Source organism: Schistosoma mansoni, chromosome 1, assembly GCF_000237925.1.
Source record: "Schistosoma mansoni strain Puerto Rico chromosome 1, complete genome".
In the NCBI taxonomy this organism is placed as follows: Eukaryota; Metazoa; Platyhelminthes; class Trematoda; order Strigeidida; family Schistosomatidae; genus Schistosoma; species Schistosoma mansoni.
Genome location: NC_031495.1, coordinates 46307595 through 46334991, shown reverse-complemented (window position 1 = coordinate 46334991; position 27397 = coordinate 46307595). Strand labels below are relative to the sequence as shown.

Below are 27397 nucleotides of genomic sequence, written 5' to 3'. Positions count from 1 at the left end.
ATTGTAAGTTTCCATCTAATTAGTAAACCTCTGCGATATCTTCCGACATTTATAAATGATAACTGATTAACTACAAAAATGCTTTGTACACAAACGTCTTAATTCTATATCCGTGTAGACCTTTTTATACAGTGTTGTTGTTTTACATTTTATACTGATAATAATACATGACTCTTTGAGTGTGAACAATAAAATACATTTGACTTGCTTTTCTAATGTTGGTCGGTTGTTTGTGACGAGATGAATTTTGAGTGAATAATCAAGATGTGAGGAAACCATTTTATTTTCAAAGTTCATTAAACGTACAATTTCTAACATTTTTGTTTAGCTAGTGGGTGCTGTAAATATGTATTGTTTTTCATAGGGGCTTAGTTTTATTTATTTAAAGCTAACTAGATATATCCTCTATGACCACGAGAATGTGGCACATGCCGACTTGTTGAATGAAAACCAATCGATAAATAATTTGAGAGCTAGAACTCTAATTGTAATCCTCGGTGAAAATTATTCTCCTGTATGTAGCATTCACTCACTAAATGAATGGAAAATGCTAAACATTGTACATGCATATATATAAATATGATTTCATATGTCCACGCGAGCATAGCCATTTTCAAAGAAATCCTAGTAACTACCTCCTTGTGGCGGTGTCGCTTACGAAAACGAGAAAACGAAAATCGAATGTCCGATGCTTAAACCGGATTGGTGAGTACGGAGGCAGTTGGAAAACTCTGATCTCAAACTAGTATTGCAGGAGGACTTCAGGATACTGAGGAAACAAATAGCATATGAACTTATTCTTGGTTATCGGCTACCACAAAATAGCATCTCCTAAAGTTGTTCCACTATTATGTGTATAAGAGCTCTACATAAAAGGCACGGGGATTGGCTCCCTAATAAAACCACCTACTTTCGTTTGAGCAGCCCAGCAATATTCCCGCCCACATACAAATTCAATGATATGTGTGTGACATGTATACTTCGGTACCACTATATACCAATGTTTATGTGTCTAAATAAATAAATAAACGAACGCAATTGGTATCTGCCATAACAAATTCATAAAACTATAAGTTTGTTTACAATGTTTAACTAATACTTCAAAAAAGCACATTGATACAATTAAAACAATAAAAATACTATATATGCATGTCAATGAGCTTATTACAGACTGTACATAGTACAATAAAAATGGGCATTTTCTTGATCGAGAACTTGTTTTTCTTTGTATTGAAGGAAGAAAGGAATGCAACACAACAGTTCATGTGAATACAAAGACTATGAAAAATGATATAAGCAGCGAGTGGCAAAAGGAAGGAGATTATGAATCAAGAATCGCCAATAATCGAAGAAGATTCTCTTGAAATAGATAATTAATGAATTGGTGTAAAAAAGAAATGAATAGTTGAAAAAAAGCTTATCTTCAATAGTACTTAGGAAAAGTGACATACACACAGCCAAAGAAAATACAGGTTTTAATTTACATATGGTTAGTTGGTGAAATATATAGTTGGATGAATGTCATCAGAAGCAAAAACCATCTGGTGATAAAAACAAATACCTACAATTCCGTTTTCACTGTATCATCATCTGGAAATGAAATAGTAATTGACAAAAAATAGAATATGTTACATTTTAAACTACATTTTTATATATTACATAATAAGTTTCTTTTACGTGCATATTCTCAGGGCTTTTTTAGGTATTCCGACCACATAGGTACATGCGTTAAACGTTAAGTCAGCTCATCACCATAAACGTTTAAGAATTTACACATAACTACTCACAAAACTAAAAGTAGTATGTTTATTTTTGCAAAACAAGTTCACACTCGCTAATTACATTTCTTTATGAACCATAGATTAAGGAGATTTGTGGTAAATTTTTCGATGACTTTTAAATTTGGACCGAATATTTTGAATAGAATATTGTTAGCCAATCTATTATAACTACAAGTTTACTAAACTATTCACATAATTCCTGAATTTGAAGTGATTTCATCATACAGCAATGAGAAGATGAAGTGGATCTAAGAAATGCTCCCAAATGCCCTGGTACGGCCGAGAGTGGGGAGAGTTCGTTCTCCCTCTCCAAATGCTTTCACATGACCACGCGAATACATAGCCTCTGACAGGGAAGTCCTACTCACTGCCTTCTCGTGGCATTACTGTTGTTTACAAAATTGAGAGGACGAAAAGCGAATGTCCGGTTCTTTAACCGGGTTGGTGGACAAGGAGGGTCCACCTAGGGGAGTTGGAAAACCATGATTTCAAACCAATGGTGCACACGGGCTCTAGTATCCTGAAGGAACAAATGGCTATGAACCAATCGTTGGTCACCGACTACCATGGGACTGCATCTCCTCACGATGCTCCACTGCCTTGTAGACTAGACCTTCAGGTCAAAGGCTCCGGGTGTGGCCACCTTAGAAAACCACCTGTTTCAGTCTGGGCACCTGGGCAATATCATAGCCCTCATACAAATCAAATGAGATTTGTGTGGCGCATATGTATCTGGTGCTTCCTTGTACCAATATTTATGTGTTTAAATAAATAAATGAAAATCTAAGAAATGTGATTCATTTGCACTGTTCACTTATAGTAATCTAATCCCACATATAAATATGTATGCATTGATGTAGGAAATGTAAAATTTCAGTTTTACTTTTTCACATACAGTTTTGCACTTCTATAATGCACTCCAACCGTCTTGTAATTTATATGACTAGTTGAACTAGTCAACTGAAAGTGCGAAAAACTGGATCTAGAAAAAGGTCATGCTGCACTTTTACAAACCCTGAGTCATCATAACACACACGCATATTTACATACATATGACCAGATTGGTAAGAATGCTTAGCACAAGTACAACAATTATGCATTCTCATCGCTCCATAAAGATTTCACCATAATTTGAAAGACGAGTTTTACAAAGTTAAATTTAGTATGACTTCTGTTGAACTGAAATTATTCATCAACAAATGCTGGGAAAATGACTGTTGCTATCTAGTTGCGTTGAACTACTTATTTCGAAAATCCAGTATTGAAAAACTCTCTTAACTCTTTTACCATATCACAATGAATCTGTACAGCATAATCATATTCTACTTAAATCAATAATGACAAACATGAGTTGACATATTGCTAAAGCAGTGTACATACCAATTTTTGAGCCTTCTACTGGACTTTCTTTCAAATGTGTAGGTTCAGCAGTGGTTGAAACTGTAGAAAATTCAGAAGCAGAAGCTGCACTACTACTACTACTGCTGCTTTCAGGAGAGACGTAGACACGTTTCCACAATTTTTTAATTTCACGATCATAATCAACCCATTCCGGAGCGATACGCATTGCTGCAGTCAACTTCGGTTCTTTTGTACGTGGATTATTACACAGATCGATAGTTTTCGCTTTAGCTAAACTTTCATCAGAACACCATGTTTCACACCATAACCATTCTTGAGGTAATGATTTAATTGGAACCTTAACAAAGTAAGTCAAATAAACTAATTGAATCTCAAATAAGTACTTTAAAAGAATACAAACAACCAGATACCGGTCAAAAAACTGATATATGTTGTATTGATAGTGACTATTTCTTACAAGTGAGAAACCAGCATAAATTGAAGATAAGAGTAAGGTAGTTTCTTCAATCTATATAGTTGGAAGAAAGTGTGATTGTTTTGCACTTTTCTAGACTTGAAATAAAAAATATCCCATAAACCAAATTATTGGTGCATAAATAAATAAATTTAACAACTATCGTTTGTTGAAGGTGGTAAGGTTATTCTGTAAAATACCCATTTCAAGTGCTGTAGTGAACAAAGTCGGGATGGACAACACTGGATATGGGACGACATTGACTGGGAGAGAGAAACTAAAGTGGAGAGAGATTTGCAAACCTATATGCATTCAAAAAATGGTTATAGGCGGCACAATATTCCCACATAAACGTACATAAAGGTTTTGTAATTTCGAATTTATTTACATTGAAAATCCCATGTTTATCATTTTTTCTCTGATCAAGGTGCTTTCGTTAAATGATGCACTGTTCTTTTAATATGATAGTTTCTCGATTTACTTCCAAAAATACTGTAAACATAGCTATCCGTAACAGTTTGTTACTTACTTGCTTACTTAAGTCTGTTACCCTCAATGAAGCATAGGCCACAGGCCAGTCCTGGGTCTTCCTTTCTAGTTTTATCCAGAACGAACAACAACCGGATAGAACTAGAAAGGAATACCCAGGACAGAGTGGGTTGAAGAATGCTGGTCGACTCAGGTTAATCTTACTTTGGTGTTTCGAACTAATTTCCTACTCTATATCCGATTTTAGGATTAATAAATGATTAAATACGGGGAAGCGTAGTCTCAAAAATAAATATTGAACGGATATTTACATGCTGATTCAATTGTAAGCCAATTGAAGCTATCGAAGATTTCCATAACATTTTTAGATCGTGACTAAAGCTGTGAAGTTCAAGTTCCTATTCGAGATTCATCAGCTGAATATTGATGTTCACACTGACTGAAACATGGTACTTGTTAAACATTTGTTTTAGTACACCCATGGATTGTGACTAACAGTATGTAGGGGATATCGGGGCATCAGCTTAAGATGAATAAATGGCGACAGAGCCTATTCGAGTGTGAAATTTAAATTTGAGTAACTCATTCACCATATACTCAGGTTTAGCCTGTATTCCAAGTCTGAGGGCAATTGATACTACCCAGTTGCCCAAACCAAAGCACGTGGAGGAATGTTTGAACCTCATTAAATGTAGTCCTGACAACTGGAAAATATAAACCTTGAAATAAGACTTTTTTCGAGTAGTGAAAAATATTATGAAAAGAAAATCCAAAGTAAAGGCTACTAGGTCTAACTTTTATAGTCCAACATAACTGAATACACTAGACGATTCGGTTATAAAGAATATAGAAATGAATGTTGGAAAATTCATTCATATTTCACTTCTTTAGAGCTGGAGTATAAAATGCTTTGTGAATATGATGCTGGAAATTGAGCGATTAGATGGAATAACCAAGAGTTTACACAAACAAAACAATGAACAAACAACTAAATTAAAGCTGCTACTAAGTCACTACAGTTAAACTAACCTGATGAATCATATTATTAGGTAAATCTTGATCTAGATTAGACAAACTGTTTGGATCCTGACTTAGACCATGATATTGACCACGGAGTCGATCACCAGCAGCTAATCGACGAAATCTTGTCAAATCGACAACATATAAAGCTGAAATATGATATGGTCGACCAGCTAAATGATTAGCCCAATAGCCTTGTTTCCAAAATCTGAAACCATCCATTTCTTTACGAGAATCACAAAATGGTGTGTAACCGTATGGAGCACCATCTAAATCCAGATCGGCTAATTCTTTTAGATCCGCTCGAACAATCTAACATATTGATAAATCGAATCAAGAAAGAATATACTCAATTCATATTATTATTGATTTAATAAATAAGTACAGAGGCCTGTTAAACTTGATCACTAATTTATAAGCTTTGAAATGTTGCAACATAATAAACAGCTTTTTCCTAAACTCCTCATGAATACTTTTATTATCTCGCTAAATTTATGTTTTCTGGAAGCATAGCTTGAATGCCCAATCACTCCTAATATCACTTATACTGTTACCAACTATACTACTCTAAGATTTGCCTTAACAATTCCATTTCGCTGTGCTAACAAGGGTTGGCAACTTGAACTGATGTGCACATTTATCAGGTTCTACTTTGTATTTAGTTAACTGAAAACTATACACATTTGAATCATTTAATTAAAACCAAAGAGTAATAAGTAAAAAACAAATAAGGAAATATTACTTGATCAGCATCCACAAATATAATTTTGGTCACATTCAATGGGAATAGAACATCAAGGAATAGAATTTTATAACCCCATATAATACGTTGTTTCTCAGTTTGAGCATGTAACCAACGTGGCCATTTATATTGAACAAATTCATATTCAAAACCATATTCTGTTGCCATATATGGTATAAAATCTTTAAATGTTGGTGAAAGATAGTTTTTAAGGAACCAAAATTTCACAGGAGAATTGGTATGTCGTATTACAGTTAACATCATAATTCTGAGAAAATAAATAACACAAAATATACAAATATACATGTTAATGTAAAGAATTAAAGGTGTGTTAACACATATATATATATATACATATATATTTAAAAATCAAGTCGCTGAGAAAAGAGATCTTGTTTTATAGAGTTGAGATCATGAGTCAGTTGGAGCTAGACCACCATGGAAAACCTGGAAGCACTGGACGGCCGTTTTGTCCTATTATGGGACCCCTTAGCAATGCGATTCCACGACCCCGCACTCGCGAGATTCGAACCCAGGACCTACCAGTTTCGCGCCAGAGCACTTAACCGATAGACCACTGAGCCGGTATCTAACGGTGTTAATGTCTAACTTCAACCGATCCACGAAATTGTTAGGTTGAACTTTCCTGTTTTACGGTTATGTTTGAGTAGAATGTTCTTCTTTAGTTTATATTTCTATCACAGTATAATTGTAGTACGGTAGTTAAGAGAAAATGTAATACATTTTACAAATATTAAATTATTATGTATGAATTTTGAGACTTTAGGCAATCAGTAGTCAAGATAAATATGAATAAGGCTATCATGAAAATCTAAGTGGGTTTTTTATGTTAAGTATTAAAGAAGAATGGAATTTTTAAGACTATGACTGCAGGACAGTTATTCCGGATTGGTGTTTTGACACTAGGGATAAGAAGGTATTTATCTAATTAATTTTATATTACTTTCGGAAGTCGTAGTTAAGATTCAGTGCTGAATTTATTGATTTATTAACATTCATATTGAAACACAACAGATGTTTCATTAACTACACCCCCGAAAAGCAATTATTAAAGTACTTCTGTGAGGATGGTCCACAGGTGAAGTCGAGGAAGCTCTGAGAAGCCCAGAAGGAGCCCGACATATTCCATCCAATCAGCTTTTGGAAGAATATTCTAGAATTGCTACGTGGAGCTTCCCTATTGGACATTGCTGATGACTCCCTGTGTGCGGATTGGATAACTATAATGATGATTTTGTTTCTACTAAAAACTATAAATACCTGACAATTTTGTACCATAATCGACACTGTTTGGAATAACATTCCTTCTACTTGTCTTCTGTTTTCTGATTTGTGACTTGAGAGGGTTCTAGCGTTCGAGTGCTCAAGTATCGTGCGATAGACTAAGAAATCTAAGTTCGAGATACAACAACTTCTTAAGCAGGGATCGATGGTGGCTGGCAGTATAGTTCAGGACGCGCGTTTTCTCCTACTTTGAACTGACCCTCTGAATGTACCTGCATCCCATAGTTGATGTTCACTCCGTGACTCGCTCCCAGTACATTTCGCTTGAAATGTTATCCACTTAGCTATTGAGTCCAAGTAGCCACTAGCTAGTGTAATGAGGTGTTTGAACCTACCAACAGAATGAAGATATATTAGCTAACGAGTCCAAAATAGGACGAAACACACGTCCTAGATTCCACTACTAGCTACCATACATTTCTGCTTATAATGCTTATGGATTAAAGCAATATCGAGGCAATCCACGCAGGATGCACATATGCCAATAAGAGACTGGTAAATTGCAGTTTTAAACGTCAATGGGAAGATTCAAACAACCAATACAAAAATCCCTCAAAGTTCTTAGATATTTTGCGAAAAGATTGAAACCAAATTAGTACCTTTTAAAGATAGCTCATAATGATATCTGCAAGATATATTACATGAAATAGAGACATTAACATTCCTTAAATATTCTAATACTAATTACCAAAAAATATTAGGGAAGAATCAAAATATTCTATTTATTCTGTCTAGAAAGGATATATACCAGTGCATTTAGTAAAAATAAATGAAATCATATCTGACATGGAGGTGAAACCAGCTGATGAGTCCTGGATAAGAAGAAACGCGTGTCCTATATCCCGCTGCTAGCCATAATACATCTATTATGTACTAATTTGTGTCACAATGGGTAAATCGAGATAATAGTCACAGGATGCACATATCCCAACCAAGACTGATTTCAATCCAATTATCAACAACCGGGTTATCTAATCCATTTCAAATTGAGTTAGTTAATTATCTACGTAATGATCGATTAAAAACCTATTATCGAAAACAAAACTGATGAACATACCTTAATAATCGTTCATACAAATGACCAGAGGCAACAGAGAAAATATTGATAGTTTCTTGATTTGAAGCACATTTATGCCAAGGTAAATGAGATGCAATTGAATGTTTTAGACTATGAAATAAAAAAAATGAAATTTAGGAATCAACTGATCACAGTTGAAATCATTTGGTATAATGAAATTAATTGGATGTGAGAAAGGGAGTCTTATTTGCACAAAAATTAAATGAGTAACAAAAGAACATCGATAGTTGCTAATCAGGAAATATATTTAAATTACTCTCATTTAAATAGCTTGCTACATATTTAAGGTGAACACAAATGCTATTAAGGGTAATAGAGATGACCTTTTTGTCAATCAAAGGATAAGCATTTTGTTTAGCTGTTCGTTCTTTTCAACTTGATTGGGGTGGGTGCGATTATCGTTATCAATGGTTAGAGACGTTGGGTGATATGATTTAGAATCGTTGCAATGCCGCAGATGCATTCACTCTTTATCTTCCCTTAGGTCCTGGTTTTTAAAATTATTCGTAATTTATTATTTAACAAATTTATTCTTTATTCCCGAGTCATGTCATCTGTACCTTATGTAATATCAGAGGTTCTACCGCTTATAACTAGAAATAGGAGCCACTGTAATTCCCACGACACAAAGTAAGATACAAAGGTCGGTACAATGAAGGTGTACTGATTCACTAAAACACGACGTTGTAAGACCAAACATACTCATATATGTACTGATTTTGTACACACTTGATTATTGATTGACACATTTTAAACAGTTAGTCCCTTTAATAAATTTGGATAATGCTGTATTGCAGATGATTTTGAGCCAAATCATTCAAAGTTTGTACCCATTGTTTACAATGATCATGCGAACCCCACTCGGGTAGTTTACATCTATTAACATGGTTCAATCCACTTGTCAATGACTTCATAGACAGGTGGCACGTTTCGGTTCGATTGTTCCTAGTTTTCTTCTAACCTGCTCCTGAACCGGAAAACACTACCGTCGAGGTAGGCGGTGATTGGACATACGTAACACACGTCCGAACCACCTCAGTTGATGAATATTTACTACCCTAACAACTGGTTTTCCATCGGTTCATAAAGGGAGAGGAGAGAAAGATAAGCAAAACCAAGTGTGGTGTAAATGAAAGTTATGTTCAGTAAAAAACAGTATACAGTTGACAAGTTAATAATAAAAATGTTGAACCAGACATCATCGTTCATGTGGCAACTTGGAGCGATAAAAAGAAATTTTTCAGGTTCTACATTATTAATGACTAAATATGTTCGGAATATTTAAATAAAAGATATCAACATCTTATTAGTCATAATTGTTCATTGTTTTCAATCATAATAAAAGCGAGGTCATCAGTGTTAAATATACGTAAACTTATCTAGACACAAACATACGTGTACTCATCGATGCTCTCTTACGCTGGATTCTTTACCGAACAAATTCTATTTATAATTGACTGTAATTAGAACAATAAAATGGAAAGGTGATCGAATCAATTACAGCAACTGCATAATACCGTTGTTCATGCGCGTATTCGGAGAATAACATTGAGGAAGTGAGATCCCTATTAATCCACAAGCCTTGATAAGGCCGGGGTTGGGGAGAGTCTGCTCTCCCTCTCGAAATACTCTCACATGGTCACGAGTATAAAGACACTGTTAGGGAAGTCTTACTCACTACCTTCTCGTGGATGTGGTGTTGTTGTTGTTCCAAAATCCTGAGGGAACAAAGGGCGTATGAATCTATTGCTGATCACCTGCTACCATGGAACTGTATCTCCTAATGTTGCTACACTACCTTGTGGATTATACCTCTCGAGAGGTGACCCTCTAAGAAAACCACTTGCTTCAGTTTGCGCTCCCGGGCAGTACTCCAGCCCTCACGTAAATCGGATGACGAAGTGTGGCGCATGTATATTTGGTGTCTCCTTGTACCAAGTGTCTAAATAAACAAATAAATTGCAAATAACCGCAACTGATTATACTTTTTTTGGATTTCCTTCACTATTATAATACACATGACTACTTGACCAATTTCTCGACAGAATTGTGTCATAGAAATCAAGCGATCATAGCAAATTGATAGACTATTTTAGAATTCTTTGCGTTATTATTGTTACAAATAAACAACTAGAAAATAGGTGAATATCAGAGAGGACTAACTAATTAATTTTTCATAGTTCACAAATCCTTAGCGTCCCATATTTATTACATAATGAGAAATAGAGGCCAGAAAGTTGATATAGTTTAGTCTCTAAGTCAGAATTTAATTAAACCGATCATACGTCTATCTATTTATAAAGGTTTCCATACTGAATACACAGATAATTAAAACAAACATAATATTTACTTACCCACTAAGCCAAGAAGGACAATATTCATCAGCATAATTCGATAATGTGGACCAAACTTCTGAATGTTTATTTAACCAATTATTTGATTCTTCAGAACTATCATCTAACATACTTTCACTGGCAAATTCGGCACGTTTATTAACAGAGACTTCAATGATTTTAGAACGGAAATTACTAATCAATGTGATAATTTCTTTAGAATTAACAGATGTATCAGTATGTTCTTGGCTATATGTAATTATAATAAAAGAGATGACAGGAAGTAGATTATTATTAGACATTTTTCTATTGGACAAACTAGTTTATTTACTTCAACAAATCAATCTAAACTTAAACAAATCCCCAGTGTTATTATCAGAAAGGGTTTTGTGAAGACGCGCACTGCTGAGGAATCCCACAGTAGGACGAAACGGCCGTCCAGTGCTTCCAGGTTTTCCCTGGTGGTCTAGCTTCAATTGACTCACGCTTTCAACTATGAAAATCCCCAGTGATCAAATAAATATGTATCTGATAAACTTTTTTGTTAGTTACTTGTTATTGAAACAGTTAGTGTAGGGATGAAACAACTGTCTTGTGCATTAAGATTTTAATACTTTTCTGTGATGTAACTCGACACTTTGAGAAAGGGAATCAATTTAAATTTAATGATTCCCCGCCAACGTGTATTTAACATGTCATGAATCCGTGCTTTATCATATCTTACAATCACATACATAAACTTTCTAGTTTTAGTTAAACTGGAAGAGTGAATTAATATAATCAAATATCAACTTATTCAACCCAGATGAAGAAGTATGTCATATTGAAAAAGATAAATGATAAAGGTATAGTATACTGCCGGGCTTGAGTTAACCAATCAGAATTACAATGACACCCCACTTATTTTGTGCGAAATTTAAAATAGAGTGGTAGATAACTTGTATCTTATTATTAACGAAGTGAATATTGGCAATATTTATTGCAATATCTATTATGCAATCAAAATGTGAATTTAAGACGGTTCTCAAGCTAAATTACAGGATATACCCATTCCTAAGGCAGATTGTATGTTAAAGTACTCTATGACTCAATGTGTAGTTGAGAGTGCTCCATGAAGCTAGATATTATTCTTCCACTCTAACCCTTACTCTTAATTTCAACCCTAAGTTTTTTAAGTTTGTAAACGGAAGGGTGACAAAGCATTAGATCATAGCTGATAACAGTTTGTGATAAAAACTTTAATCCTAATTTGTAGACTAATATAAGGACTTAAGCTTAATTTTTGATGCCTAACCCTAACCATTTCGGATTATCGCTGATATTAGTTGATGGCGAAAACTCGATGTAGCGATAACCCTAGCGCGACTCCTAATATATCCACAACATAACCTTTTTCCTTTACTGCAAAGAATAAACCGACATGTAAAGGCTGATTACTAAGATCAAAGCTACTGTTCTACTGTTGTGATGATACTTTTCGCGTTTAATTTTTCTGTACTAGGCAGCGTTTCCCAATTAGCTGATAGGTCACTCAAGATTATTGGTATATCATACCTTTACCGGATAAATCAAAGGTCATTAGATATTTTGATACTTAAAGTACTGAATTATAAATAATAGTTAAATATATTTCGGTGATTACTCATTATGAAGATAGTTCTTCCTGTGACTAATTGACATCGATTAAAGAACTATTAATAAACAAAGGGTATTAAGCAATAACTGTTTCTTTATAGGATTCCACAGCAGTGTGCACCTACAACTCGATACAGGATCTAAACCAGTGTACTCAAGTCTCAAGTGAATATGTTAACTTGAAACCACTGATCATTTAGTTGGAATTCACAGGGGATAAATCATTAGGAACGTCAATCCACATTCATGACATTGACTAATGATTATTGTAAGGGCGCGGCGCTAAGAAATCCTAATAAACAAAGATGAAATAGCTTTCTTCTATTTCCTAATTTCTAATTTACGTTAGTCAATGGTGGAAATAACTTGAAATGATAAATAATAATTTAAACAATTCAATATTAAATCTAGAAAATGCGATGTACAAAAGAATGTAAAATCCATACCCGGATATTTCGTAAAGTTTTTGAGACTTCCCCGCACGAATATTCAAATGCCAAGCGCCAGGATTGGCTTTGAGTTGAAAGTAACCCTGATAAATAAATAAATGAATATATATATATATATATATATATATATATATATATATATATAGCGTAGATTCTGTTAATTATAAACCTAATTTAGCACTAGCTGTTTTGAATATTAAGGTTCATCGGTTTTAAGACGTTGATCTGAATCTGAATTGATCGAATGAAGAGATTAACGAAATATACATGCCACCTACCGTCATACATAATAATCGACTTAATTCGCGTTAGAGAATAACGGAGCAGTACGACATAGTACTAGATACTACAAAGGTTTGAATTATCCTATTGTTGATATTCAGGACTGAATTTCCGACTGGTTTCAGTTGACGTATGTTCATCATTAAATCTGTGTTAACATTAATACTTGAATGTATGGCGAATGCATTTGATAAGTCAAGAATAAGATGAAACGCGTATCCTAGATTTTACAGCTAAGACCCGTCTATTCTACCTCATTCTACAGTTGAATTCATGAATCAATTGTAGCTAGACAACCACTGAAAACCTGGGAGCACTGAACGGTGGTTTAGTCCTAGTATGGGACTTCTCAGCAATGCACATCCACGTTCCCGCCCCACGAGATTCCAACTCAGGACCTATCGGTCTTGCGCGAGAACGCTTAACCTCTAAACCACTAAGCCGGCCTATATCCAACGGTGTTAATGTCTAACTTCAACCAAACCACGAAATTGAGCCACCGTTTACCATTGTCTTCAGTGAGTTGCTATCTCATAACAGACTCCGCTGGAGTTAGACATTAACACCGTTAGATACCGTCCGGCTCAGTGGTCAAGAGGTTAAGCGTTTGCGCACAAGACCGATAGGTCCTGGGTTCGAATCTTACGGGACGTGAACACGGATACGCACTGCTGAGGAGTCCCACACTAGGACTAAACAGTAGTCCAGTGCTTCCAGATTTTTAGTGGTGGTCTAGCTACAATTGACCCATGAATTCAACTACAAAATTACTAAAATCTCCATAAAACCCCCTTCTGATATTCTACTTCAGTTGAACGTTTTACAAATAAACGACAATAACACTGTTTGCTTCATATTTATTTATATAATCAGCTACCTAATGGTACTGTCTTTTCAAAATGAAATTTCGAGTCCGATTCCATTGAGCACACTATAAATCTACGGTCATCTTAGTGACTTCAGTATTTTACCAAATTGACTGAGCCATCAAAACAGTCGATGTTGTGTTCCAATGAAAGTCCATTATTATCATTATTATTATATAATATATGAATAAAATTAAAGTAATAAACAATGTCGGTTAAGTAGTTAATCAACAGAAAAACGCTAGCAAAAATAACAAAATGATGTAAGCCATCGCTTAGTAATTATCGCATTTCTGTCGCGGGTTATGCTTTTACCCTACCTTTCATTTTATGTACTACAAATCATATCAGAATACACCTCACACAATAAGATAATAACAGTCAGTCAATAACGAACTTTAGAAATTCTTCAGAACCTGCCTTACCAAATTAGCCATAACAATTGTATCATATTCAGTGGTAGTTGGTGTGGGACCAAGCGTAAATTGAAGTCCACGTGGAGGTTTCATACTCCCCTCTTCCATACAATGACCTTCAAGTAAAAGATATTCTAATTCGAAAACAGCTTCCACTAAATGTTGTGTAGAGTGATAATCAACTAGGCGTAGATTATCTAGATCTTGTACAGCTTTAATAGCAGCAACCATCCAACCATGTGGTTCATCCATTCCCAATGTAAGCAAAGATTGACCAGGTAAGTGAGTAAAATAAGCACGAGGTACAATAACAGATGGATTGAGTATAGATTCATTTTCTGGAAACAATGATGGTTCCCATACGAAACGATAAAAACTGAAATAACAATTAGAAATTGCTACATTTTTAAAAGATTACTAGTGTTCATTTATCTGTTAATTAACATCTCAATATATAGAACATTTTTTCAACCCCAGTGCCCAACTTTAGTCAGTAGAAGTCTCATTGAAACTATACAAATTCTACTGGTCATGATACCTTGATCAAGATAACAATAAAATCTGCACTTCTACAAAATTTGTATAGATAAACACACTTGACATTCATACCTTTTGAAGTGTGCTTATGATATCTAAAATATCTAATTTTTGATAAGAATCATGACCGAGTTATTGGTAAAATGAAGTCCAGACACAATTATTATTCTTGTCAATAGTGAATATACATTGTAACGTCTTAAACGAAGGACAACGTCCAAAATTTATCGACATCTGAAAGTTCTAATATCTTCAAAATATACACTTCAGTTTTTTTGTTTTATGTAAACATAAAAATGTTCATTTATCCGATGCAGTGTAGTGGACGCTAATTATAAGGTTGTTTTCGGATAGTGTGTAGCGGAACGTGACCTCGAAGACAGATAGATTGAAGAGCTTTAATGCATTGAAAGCGCCACGTTGGCAGAACACTTGGAGACCAGGCGAGAATACAGTTCAAATGGTAGAACACACCGAAAGATGCAAATGAACAATTGAAAGTTGTGTATAATGTATTACACAAGCGCTTTGTAACTGCTTATTGCCGTGCTTTACAGTAGTATACCTAACTATGGGTAGGTTTGCGCGTTGAAGTAAAGTGACAAATAACAATCGAATCATCTTAATTAGTGTGGGAGATTTTTTGAGATTGTAGAGTTTTCACAGTGTAAATCACGAACTTATCTTAGCTTGACCACCACTGAAAATCAGAAAGCACTGGACTACTGTTTCGTTTTAGTTTGGAACTCCTCAGCGGTGCCCAACCACGACCCCAAATTAAGTGATCTGACTGAAGACTTGTCCCACATGCGACTGCTTAACCTTAATGAGTCGGTATTCAGTGGTGTAGATGTCTAACTTCAAGCCGCGAAGTTCCGTAATACGATGAAACAGCTTCTCAGTGCTTTCGGGTTTTTAATGATGATCTAGCTAAGATCAGTTCGTGATTTGAATAATGAAAAATCATTATGAACAAGGTGTATCTATATAATTCTATTAGTTTCACATTAGAACATCTCCCTACCATAAGAAAAAAAACTATCTACATACCTTTTCACTGGTAGTTCAGATAACGAAGGTGATGGATTGAATAAAACTTTTACAGTACATGGCAAAGAGTGCTGTAGTACAATCAGTATATGAGATAGACGTTGAGCATCACGAGAAGCCGGATCTATGATAGCGACTAATTCAAAATTTGGTTCATTTTTATTTCCGTGAATAATGAAACCTGAATGATTGTATGATACACCATGAAGAAGTATTCTATGTCCATTTTGACTTTTGTCCGAGATCCCATCTACGGAAGACTAGAAGAATAGCGACAATAAAAATATTACATCACAGTTTAGTAGGTTAATGGATTTGTAGTAAAACAAACCATTGTGCAGATTATATGAATCATTAGTCACTTGAATTACCTTTTCAACCTTTCATGTTATCACTATGCTTACATTATCCATCTTATTTTGTGAATTCTTAATACTATATCCGTTCGTTTTGCCTTTAACATTTATTTATGTTTTTCCAAGTAGTCAAAATCTATCTATTACACTTCTCATCTGTAACCAATTTACTATTTTTTCTTTAATCAATTTTCACTACTCTTCGAACAATTACGTAACTGTGTGTAGTGTATGGAACTATTCGATCACTTTGTTAATCATTACATGTTTTATTACACAATGTGCCAAATTAACTAGAAATGAGATAGTATAATTTCAGTGAGATAAAAAAGGACTAACCGTTTCAGATATGACTGAACTGGTAGCTTCAATACCTGATTGGAGCACTGAAGATAATTGCCAAGTGAGTTCAGAGATAATATCAGGAGCTCCAGCTGTTGTGCCTAAAATTTTTTCCAGTTTATCCCCAAGCTCTTTAGCACCATTATCTAATGCTAAACGTTCTGCTAAACGAAAATCATCAGACAGAAACTCTTCAAATGGTTCGAATGGACCGACTATCTGAAATTAAATAGTGAAAATATAGTGTGATAATAATTATTATCATCTCAATCTCTCGATTCAATACCTCGTTTCTTCAGGGAATGTGTGAAGAGAAAAACACATCAAACCTTAAAATGCTCCATATGATTTCAGTAGTAATTACCATCATGATAGATTGTAAGCTTGTTATAAGAAGTTTGTGTGAGTGTAAAACCCCTTGCCATGCATACATTCCAGTTCGCGGCATTTCTTTGTTGCCCTTTACATTTAACGCTACGCGAAGGTGCATCCACTCTTTGTGTTCTACCAAATTCTAATCTTCCGAATTCCTCATGTCTTTATCTTTTTCTCTTTCCAAATTTATTTCACTGTACTATACTCCTTCAATAATTTCTTCAAACCGTAATGTTTTGGATTTCTGATTATACTCCTACTACTTCTACCACTATGGGATTTGAATCGACAACTGCATCTCTGTGCTAATGTGGTATGGCAACTCGAACTGATGTACGTACGTACGAAGTTCTACGTTGTGACTGACTGACTGACTGAACGCTACTTATCTAGCTATCTGTATCATGTTCATTTTCGGATTTATTTGTAGTTATTATCATTTTATTGGCTTCAGATTTTGATTTTCAACCAACTTGTTGGAGATTTTACTGTGTTTACTCTCGTTCTATTGTAACATTCTCTTTTAGCACCTACTTACACCTGTTACCCCTCGTGGAGGAGCATACGCCGCCCACCAGCATTCTCCATCCAACCATATTCTGGGCAATACTTTCCAGTTCTTCCTAGTTGTTATTCATCCCTTTTTAGCACCTATATTGGAATACCATGCTTTGATTGACTGATCTTGTTCCATATCAGCGAAATGGAAACGAGTTAGTTAGAGATGTTTATTAATACCAACAGTTGATAATTGGTTGCATGATTTCAAACAGTATTTATTATCTTATAGTTTGGCTGATCACTACCTATGGAGCGAACTGAATCCTTCTCTTTCTCGAAGGGAACATCATTTCTTGCTCGGAGGGAGCATGTCCCCGAATGCCGTGGTATAGCCGAGGGTAGGGGGATTCAGCTCTCCCTCTCATAATGCTCTCATATGGCCACAAGTATAAGGACACTATCACGGAAGTCCTACTCACCACCTTCTCGTAGATGTAATGTTGTTTACGAAATTAAGCGAACGAAAGGCGAATGTCTGGCGCTTGAATCGGATTTGTGGACATGGAGGGTCAGCTGAGGGGAGTTGGGAAACTCTGGTTGCAAACCAATGGTGCACATGGGCTACGGAATCCTGAAGGAATAAATGGAGTATGAAGCCATCGTTGGTCACCGGATACCATAGGACTCCATCTCTTGAAGTTGCTCCACTGTCTTGTGGATTAGACTTCTCGGTCAATGGCTCGGAGATTGGCCCCCTACGAAAACCAACTGTTTTAGTTTGGGCACCCGGGCAGTATCACAGCTCACACACAAATCAAGTGAGCTGTGTGGCGTATATGTATTCGGCGCCCCTTTGTACCAATATTTATGTGTTCAAATCAATCAATAAATAAATAAATAAACAGTGGGAATACATTTTTCTAGATGACAAGCAATCAGTTCATATTCTTAACAATTTAAGCCCTTAATTTCTTACAGTTCGATCATACAAGGTGTTGTAATAATTAGTGACTGTAATGGCTGGAGAAAGTATTTTCAGATATATTTTGTTTATTTTGTATCTGTCCTTGCTGTGACCAACACTGCTTACGTACGCTATTGTATTATTTTGTACATCATTATACGTCATTATTGACAAATATCCATTTAAACTAAGTAGTGCGCAACCGAAGAATTTAATGGAATAAAACTGCTTGGATTCTTAAACTTATGTTACACACATTAGGAAGTTAATATATACACGATTTAATTAGGTAAACCAAAATGCAAAACAGAAAAACTGAATAACAATACACGTAAAGTTGGAAAACATAAATGGCCCAGAAATTTGAGCAGGTCACCGAGTTCAAATGTTCAGAGCATAGAGGAGATATCAATTGCTTCAAACTTCTGATATGAACTTGGAAATTTGGAAATTTGATAGTAAAATAAACAGACTATTGATATAAGTATTCATTAAAACAGACATTTTTTGTCTGGTGATTGTAAACAATCATCGACAGATAGCATTGAAAACGTTTTCAATGGTGGATCAGAAATTGCAATAAGTTTGACTTTTAAATATCAGATTTCCTAATTTAAATCTTGTTCCATATACATCAATCCGGGCAACTAAATAATAATAATAGTAGGGAGCTGGTGCTATGTCAAGCCCATATAGGTTATTCTAGCCTCTGAACAGACCAATCTATTCATTCTTCTCAAGTAACATTCTTACCTTGTCACTTATTTGCTTATTAACCCTGAATGTCTTTATTTGAGTGTGTGTTGATTACCTTACTCATTATATGTCAAATGGAGCTGGCTCATACGCCTTCTTCACCGAGCGTCATTTAGTTTCGCTTCGCTTCGTCTTCCTAATTGTCTGTTCCGACCAACGATTGTATGAAATATAAGTATTCGAAATCCGTTTTCGTATTTGAATTTTTTAATTCCGTTATTTACTAACGCAATTTTAGTTGATAATTATATATGAGAGCAGCCGGGATGTATATTTCGATAACAATCATCATTCGTACAGTCCAACTGGGCCGCAAAAATAGTATCACTAGCTCACACTTGAAGAGTAGAACTTAAAGTAGAATCTGTACATGAACCTATACTTGGTAAATGAATCATATTAAATTAAAAATAATATACTAAACTTACAATTTATGAAAATTTATCAAATGGTATTTTAAAACTTACTTTACCATTCACAACAACAGCTCGTTCACCGGGTTTCAGACCAATAATCTGACAGGCAATAGTTGAGTGCATTTGCATAAAACTATTTCTATCAAATAATTGAATAGCATCATGTATCTGTTTGGAATCCATGCCCTAAATAACACATGATAAAAAGAGACATAAGTGAAATCTGAATTTTCAAAGAATCTAATGAAAATACTTGATCGCTGAAGCCTACCATTTTAAAGATCAATATAATTCATCAATTGGTAAAGTGGTAATATTACAGTGTATACCTGATTAACATTGATGAGTTAGTGGCTAACGAAATATTGACAAAAACAGAGCAGAATTTGTTGAACTTTTGCCAACTTCCATCAACTATGATACGAGGTAATGATGTATTATTATTATTGTTATTTGAACAGATAAACATTGGTACAAGAGGGCATTAAATACATATATGCCACAAAATAACAATGAGGCCAGTGGTAGTGATCATTGATTTGTGTATGAGCTGTGATACTGCCCGGGTGCCCAAACTGAAGCAGTTGGTTTTCGTAGGGGGCCAATCTCCGAGCCATTGACCGAGAGGTCTAATCCACAAAACAGTGGAGCAACTTCAAGAGATGGAGTCCTATGGTATCCGGTGACCAACGATGGCTTCATACTCCATTTGTTCCTTCAGGATTCCGTAGCCCATGTGCACCATTGGTTTTCAACTAGAGTTTCCCAACTCCCCTAAGCTGACCCTGTAGTGCCGTGCTTCGATAATAGTTCACTTCGATAACCGTTATTATACCAATCTTAACGGTGTATAAAATCAGAAGGCAAAAGGAAGCGGCAACTACATTTATATTGATAAATGATGCAGATCAGAAAGCTGTGGGCACATGAGCAAGTGTAAGCGAGCGAAGCAAAGATGACGCATAGTGGAGATGGCTGGGAAGCCAACTCGCTATGAGCAAGGATTACTCAATATTTATAATCAGGCAAAAATGAATGACAGACATATGATGAATAAGATACGAAGGGTACACATATACGCTCATATAAAAAGTAGTCAAGGTTAATAAGCGAATAATTAACAAGATCAAAATATGACTCATAATGGATAGGCGAATTAGCTTGGCCAAAAGCTAGAATAAAGTATATGGGCTTAACATAACAACCGATACTACAACCCACCATGTCCACAAACCCGATTGAAGCTCCGGACATTCGCCTTTCGTTCGCTTAATTTCGTAAACAACACTACATCTACGAGAAGGTGGTGAGTAGGACTTCCGTGATAGTGTCTTTATACTTGTGGCCATATGAGAGCATTTCGAGAGGGAGAGCTGACTCCCCCTACCCTCGGCTGTACCACGGCATTTGGTGGCTTTTTGTCAATTGAAAGGATAATATTCTATGCACCATTCCACTGTGTTAATTTAGAGGTGTAAAACAGGTTTTCTATAAATAGGATACAGATGAAGATTGCTACTATTTAATTATAGATATCATTGAATCATTGGCCATGAATATTGAGACTATAGAATAAGTAATATTGAGGTTAGGTGTCAGGTACTAGATAGATATGGAAGATAGATTGATCAGATTGACAAAGTTTATCGGCTAACTTAACCAAGTATGTATAACACATGTTCTAGTTATCGTCTACTTCAATATAATATATGTTGGTTAGTAATGGAGTTATTAGTTAAAAAAACGGGGAGTGTGGCTAGATTATAATATGATATCCTTACACAAAGACAATCGATTCTTATCTCTTTTCTTTTCTTCTTAATATAGAGTTTTGGTAATGTTCATTTGTTTTCCTTAGAATTGTGCTTTCTAAATTAGTATCATTGACATTATCATTGGAGTTCTCTAGTTTTCTATCATCTTAATTTTTTCAGTCACTGTACTGATGATATAGTTATGTTGAAATTAAGTCTATGAACATTTCTACAAGTCACTATATTTCTACCAAATATAATGAAAACAATAAAAAAAAATATTAACCATAAAATAATAACGGGGAACAATGGGAGATGAAGACGCAAAAAACAACTCACTGAAACTAAAAGTTCTTCTAAAGATTTCATAGGTTTAGAAGTTTTGATTGATTCCAATATTTCCTTGATAAGACGTATAGCAAAATTACGTCCTGACATTTGTTCAGCATATTTTCGTTTTGCTATTATTTCATTATTCAGTTGATTAGATAATGGTAGTGTTATATTGATTGGATTACCAACAAGATAAAGTACACGTGTTAACCAATGATCAGTTGATTTCTTTTCTTCTTTAATTATTTTTAATGGGTTATATACGAAACCAATACGTAAACCTTTTGTAGAATGAGCGCTACGTAGAAATGTTAATGCATTAAGAGCTAAATTGCAATCCATTTGAAGTTGAAGACGATGTTCTTCAGGTAAATTGGAATCGAAAATTTGATCCAAATCACCGATAACTATCCACATTGTAACTGGTCGAATAGATGCCTCTAAATCTTGAAAAATAATGATAGTAATTATCTTCTTTAAGAGAAAACCAGTATGAGTCTTCTGAGAAAATAACAGCTAGATGAATATTATCGGCTGGTAAAATAATAGATGTAACTCACTAAGTATGGGTCTGTGTAGTCAGTGTTGAGCAGCCTATTTTGTTTGAAGGGTAGTGTTGGGGACGTTAGATCCACAGAACTCACTTGGAAAAGGTCCTCATTTTGTAACTTTATTCTGAAAGTTTGAATTTTATGTTTTCGCACCAAGAAACGCTTAATTGACTTACAGCTTACATTTCTCACTCGGAAATCCTTGACTGTCATTGGTTGACGGATATTTTCAGTACGCTATTTTGTGGCGCTCCCAAAGGCGTTTCTATCATTGTATAAATAAGCTTGATTTGTGTGTTTAGTGACCTCGTATTTTCTGGGTGCTTGTAGAATACATTCTCTACGCTTCATCAAGACTTCTTGATCTAGTTAGCACGGCCAGGGACAATGGATTAGAATTAGCCTATCGTGTCACTGTGTCATTGACCTTCGTTCCGTTTACCGAGTAAGGTGAACTTGTAATAGTGATAAGCATATCAGGTAGTGAAACTACTCTATTAGCAAGATTGAGGTACATAAAACAAAGTTTTAGCCTAAAGCTTAATGCTTGAAAGTCGAATGCTCTAAATACTGTTCAGTTGGCAGGTACAAAATGACATATTTTGATTATCACATTCTTGAACGAGGCACAGACCACAGTATAGGATTCTAACTAATAACGACCAATGAGCAACAAAAATTGTTGGCACTAATTACTCTTAATCTCTACCAATAAAATACACTACATACGACTATAAATTAAAATGTGGGAAGAAAAGTGACTCAATGATGTACTTTTAGACACTAAGTCACAGGTTTCACTTCAATCTGGTCCGACCGTAGCTGCTACCTTGACGCGAAGTCTGGATTTGCGTATTGTGATGACTTGAGCTATTTTGGCTGGAACACTCCTTTTTTCATGTCTTACCACGTCAGACAAGTCGGTTGGAAGACCGTAAAACTAAAAGTAGGAAATTCGCAACTCGAGGGTAAAGTCGTACTGCTGACAGTAAGGAGTTCCCCTAAGGTGATTGGAATTTGCAGCTATCCTGTCTTCTCACAACGGGAGGAGGAAGTTTGAAAAGCTCGAGCCTAAAAATAACACACTTCATCTTGCCCAAAGGATTTCCGTAATGTTTTCCATAATGTTTTAAAATAACAGAGCTACACACTTAAAACTACTAAAAAAGATCATCTGTAATCTACCTCAAGAAATCGTCCCCTAAGCACCGTGGTCACGATTCAAGGCCATCAAGACCACTCCTAGCTCAGTCCACTAATCTAAGAACCTCAAGTAGTATCCTTTCACGGTATGGGTAACCAAGAAACAGTAATCATTCTTATACCTCTAATAGCACACAGGACTGACTTTGGTTTAGGAAACCGGGTAGCATTATAAAACTTTACACTTAGAGTACCGTTTGAAGCCAAGTACAGAAATCTGTAACTGATAAGTGAATTAATTAAAATAAATGAAAAAGTTTCCAGTGTTTATACGCGAGTGATTAACTAGTAAAAACAAATTTTATGTCGTGAATTAATTCTCTGTCCTTCTAAGTAAACAGGATAGTGTTTCACTTAAAACAGAAAGTTATACATTTGACTTGAAGATAAATCTCATGACTGGCTGGTATAAACTGTATCGCGAATCGTCTTCTGTTTGGAAAATATATAAATAGACTACTGGAGTTGAACTCGATAGTTTAGTAGAATATCATGTTCACTGTTAAAAAAAACTGAAGATCCCCAGTTTGATCCCATGCAGAGTATGGGCACATGCTATTAATAATTTCTGTCAATCTAGTTTAAAACAATTGTTGAGTGTATCTGCTGTCTTGAATGATTGGTATATCATCAAACCATAAAAGAAACTAGCCTCAAAATGAACAACCCTCTTAAGCATAAACCACGTGGCAGAATATATTTAATTGTCAAACATTTTCATCATACACCTATTTGAAATAGTATTTATCAAAAAATTATAAAGTCTACAAATATAAACCCCAAAGTCACAATAGTAGTGTGGTGTGGGCTACTTATATCGACATAAGTAGTATATATCGTGATTCAGAGATAGAATATCTGGCACCTGAAGATTGAAAAGATCGAGAAGGGAAGAACAGAAACAGAAAGCAATTGGTGTGGAAATCCAGGAACAATGAAGCCTGAGACAATTAAAGAACATTTTGCAAATAAAGTATCAGAGTATGGTTTTTCTATCTTATCAACCAACTTCGTAATTTTTGCTAAACACATAAGCGGTTGTCCCCACCCGTGTTCTCATTCACTACAGTAGGACTTAGATTTCCGTATAAACCAGGAAATTCGTCAATTTGTGTAAAGCTGACGAAGTGGATATTATTTTCGTCGTATATATAATTGCCATTTATAAATCAGGATAATAACAAATAGGCGGACAAATGAAGCATAAAGAAAAAAACTACTTACATCCACCTTACCTCCTTTTTGAAAATAGCGCATTTGATCCATAAAAGATTTCAACAACTGTGACGTGGGTAGTACATTCTCATCGGCTAATGTGTGTGTACATGTATATAGATGAAAATGGAAACGAAGAGAAGACAAAATGAACAAATGAGGAAAAAAAGAATATATATCTCTTATACATTCATGGAAGTATGTTTTTTTCCAAGTTTATTATGTGAACATAAGCGATTGAAATTTATACGATGAACTGAATGAGAAATTCTATCTATCATCTTTAATCCTACACCTACAATGAAGAACAATTTAGACTTCTACAAACAACAGTGCAAGTTGTGAGAATTTCCAACGAAAAACATTAAAACAACCATAGTTTAAATTTATTATTACTACCCATCTCTATATTAATGAACAATATTTTCGAATCTTCTATTGTACTCCTAAAACCAGTTGCCAAATAATACTAGTAATTTTAAAAATGATATGATATATACATATCACTTCAACAATAAACCCCTTACATAACGGAAGTCAGTAATGCATCGAAAAGCTTAATGCTTAAAGAAGTTGAATTTGTAGTAGAACAGCTGTTGAGATGTAGGAAAATTAAAAAACTAAAAGCGAGAACAACCAGTTAAACGATAGAAAAGGCTAGTGGGGAAATATGAAATAAAAGAAAGTCATCAAAGTTAACCTTAACATGTCAGAATAACCATTTATTCACAAAAATATCTAGATAACATGAGATCTTCCTATAGTAAAAGTAAAAATATTTTAGGATGAAAATATAGAAAAGATATAATAAGTAAATATGGTTCACTTCTGAAGCAGTTTAAAATTAAGTGGAATATGAAGAATGACCAAATCTCCTTTTGATTATAAGTGATGGTTATATTTGAAGTGTTTTAGTGACTGATTTGTAAAACTGAGCGTCCTAGTAAGAGATCGTACAATCTCTTATTCGACTCAGAGCAACTAGTAAATGAACCTTAGATACTGCAAGTCACGTCTTACTCTACATGAAAATAGTAGGATATTTTATTGTGCCGATAATATTGTAAATGTGTGAGATAAATGTGAATGGAAAACGAGAGATTTCTTATTAATAGTGATGACATACAGCCTCGAAGGTATTAAGATTACTAACTGCATAGGATTGCGGTTAAGTATAAAGTGATCCTTGAACCAGGAGGTTAATAGTTAAAAGTTAAATACATTCACTACTGTGTAAACGCTTGATCACTAACGACAGATTTATATACCGGAGATAATTTGCACTAATAACTACATTTAACTAGACACCAATTCAAAATTCCGCCCGTGGCTCGTCTAGGGTTACTACCGACCCCATGCCCAGGTAAATGAGGAATGAGCATGGGGTCAGCAAATCCATCCTGTAGAAATCAACCTTTCTAAAAAACGATAACCAGAACAAGCAATTAAAACTATCTAAACATCCGGGAAGGGATCAAAGAAGCACTAGCTTCATCGCGTCACGAGGTTTTGGGTTGCAAGAGGCATCATCATAAGGAATGGATCTCCATTGAAACACTAGACAAGATTCAAGAAAGGAAGAACAAAAAGACAGTGATTAACAACAGCCGAACAAGAACAGAGAAAGTCAAGGTACAAGCTGAATACACAGAACCAAACAAGCAAGTGAAAAGGAGCATTTGAGCTGACAAGCAGAAATACGTGGGAGACCCAGCAATGAGATTGGAAAAAGCTTCAAGAGAACAAAATATGAAAAAAACTATATGACACAACGAAGAAACTAGCAGGGAAACATAGTAAACCAGAGAGACCGGTAAAGACAAACGAGACAAACCAACTAGATATTCAAAAACAGAGGAACAGACGGGTGAATAGATCAGCTCCATTGAATCCACCGGACATCGAAACAGCACACACAAACCTTCCTATAGATACCACTCCACCAACGACCGAAGAAATCAGGATGGCCAGTCATCAGACAAATCAAAAGTGGGAAAGTAGAAGGACCTGACAGTATACTATCTGAAGCACTGAAGTCAGCTATAGAAGTAACTTCAAACATGCTCCACGTTCTATTCAGGGAGATTTAATGGGAAGGATAAATACCGCCGACAGACTGGAAAAAAAGATATCTCACATCCAGATGACAAACAAAGGAGATCTGAGTAAATGTGAAAGCTACAAAGATATCACACTATTATCAGTGCCAGGAAACGTTGAAGCGGATGAAATATTCAGTAGACGCCCGATTTCGAGGTCAACAGGCTGCATTCCATAAGGACCAGTCGTGCACAGACCAGATCGCCACCCTACGGATCATTAATGAACAATCAATTGAATGGAAATCATCACAATACATCAACTTCCTTGACTATAAGAAAGCGCTTGACAGTGTAGATAGGAGAACCTTATGAAGGCTTCTTCGATGATAAGGTGTACAGGAGATGATCAACATCATACGGAATTCGTACGACGGACTACAGTGCAAAGTGGTGCATGGAGAACAGATGACAGATGCATTCTAAGTGAAGATCGGTGTTAGACAAGGCTGTTTACTCTCTCCCTTTCTCTTTCTTATGGTGGTTGACTGGATTATGAAGACCTCTATATCTGGGAAGAAGCGCGGAATACAATGGACAGCAAGGATACAACTGGACGTCTCGGACTTCACAGATGACCTAGCTCTTCTATCTCATACACAGGAACGATTACAGGTTAAGACAGTCAGTGTAGCAGAAACCTCTGGAGTAGTAGGCTTCAAGATACGCAAGGGGTAATGCAAGATCCTCAAATACGACACGGAGAACACTAACCAAATCACAATGAAGAACA

General features: G+C 35.3%; 1 protein-coding gene across 1 annotated transcript in view; it reads right to left on the bottom strand.

Annotated features, from left to right (window-relative positions):
• Positions 1–1081: 1081 nt before the first annotated feature.
• Smp_133700 (putative udp-glucose glycoprotein:glucosyltransferase) overlaps positions 1082–27397 on the bottom strand; it is a gene marked incomplete at its 5' end in the record, with an annotated part of 41110 nt that continues 14794 nt past the window's right edge. Inside the window, 12 exons of the mRNA XM_018794611.1 lie at positions 1082–1590; positions 3162–3480; positions 5116–5418; positions 5849–6116; positions 8211–8321; positions 10661–10813; positions 12646–12731; positions 14222–14588; positions 15800–16049; positions 16530–16716; positions 19561–19695; positions 21603–22018. Coding sequence (XP_018649005.1) covers positions 1562–1590; positions 3162–3480; positions 5116–5418; positions 5849–6116; positions 8211–8321; positions 10661–10813; positions 12646–12731; positions 14222–14588; positions 15800–16049; positions 16530–16716; positions 19561–19695; positions 21603–22018 — 2624 coding nt within the window. The 3' untranslated portion in view covers positions 1082–1561. The remainder of the gene's footprint in view (positions 1591–3161; positions 3481–5115; positions 5419–5848; positions 6117–8210; positions 8322–10660; positions 10814–12645; positions 12732–14221; positions 14589–15799; positions 16050–16529; positions 16717–19560; positions 19696–21602; positions 22019–27397) is intronic.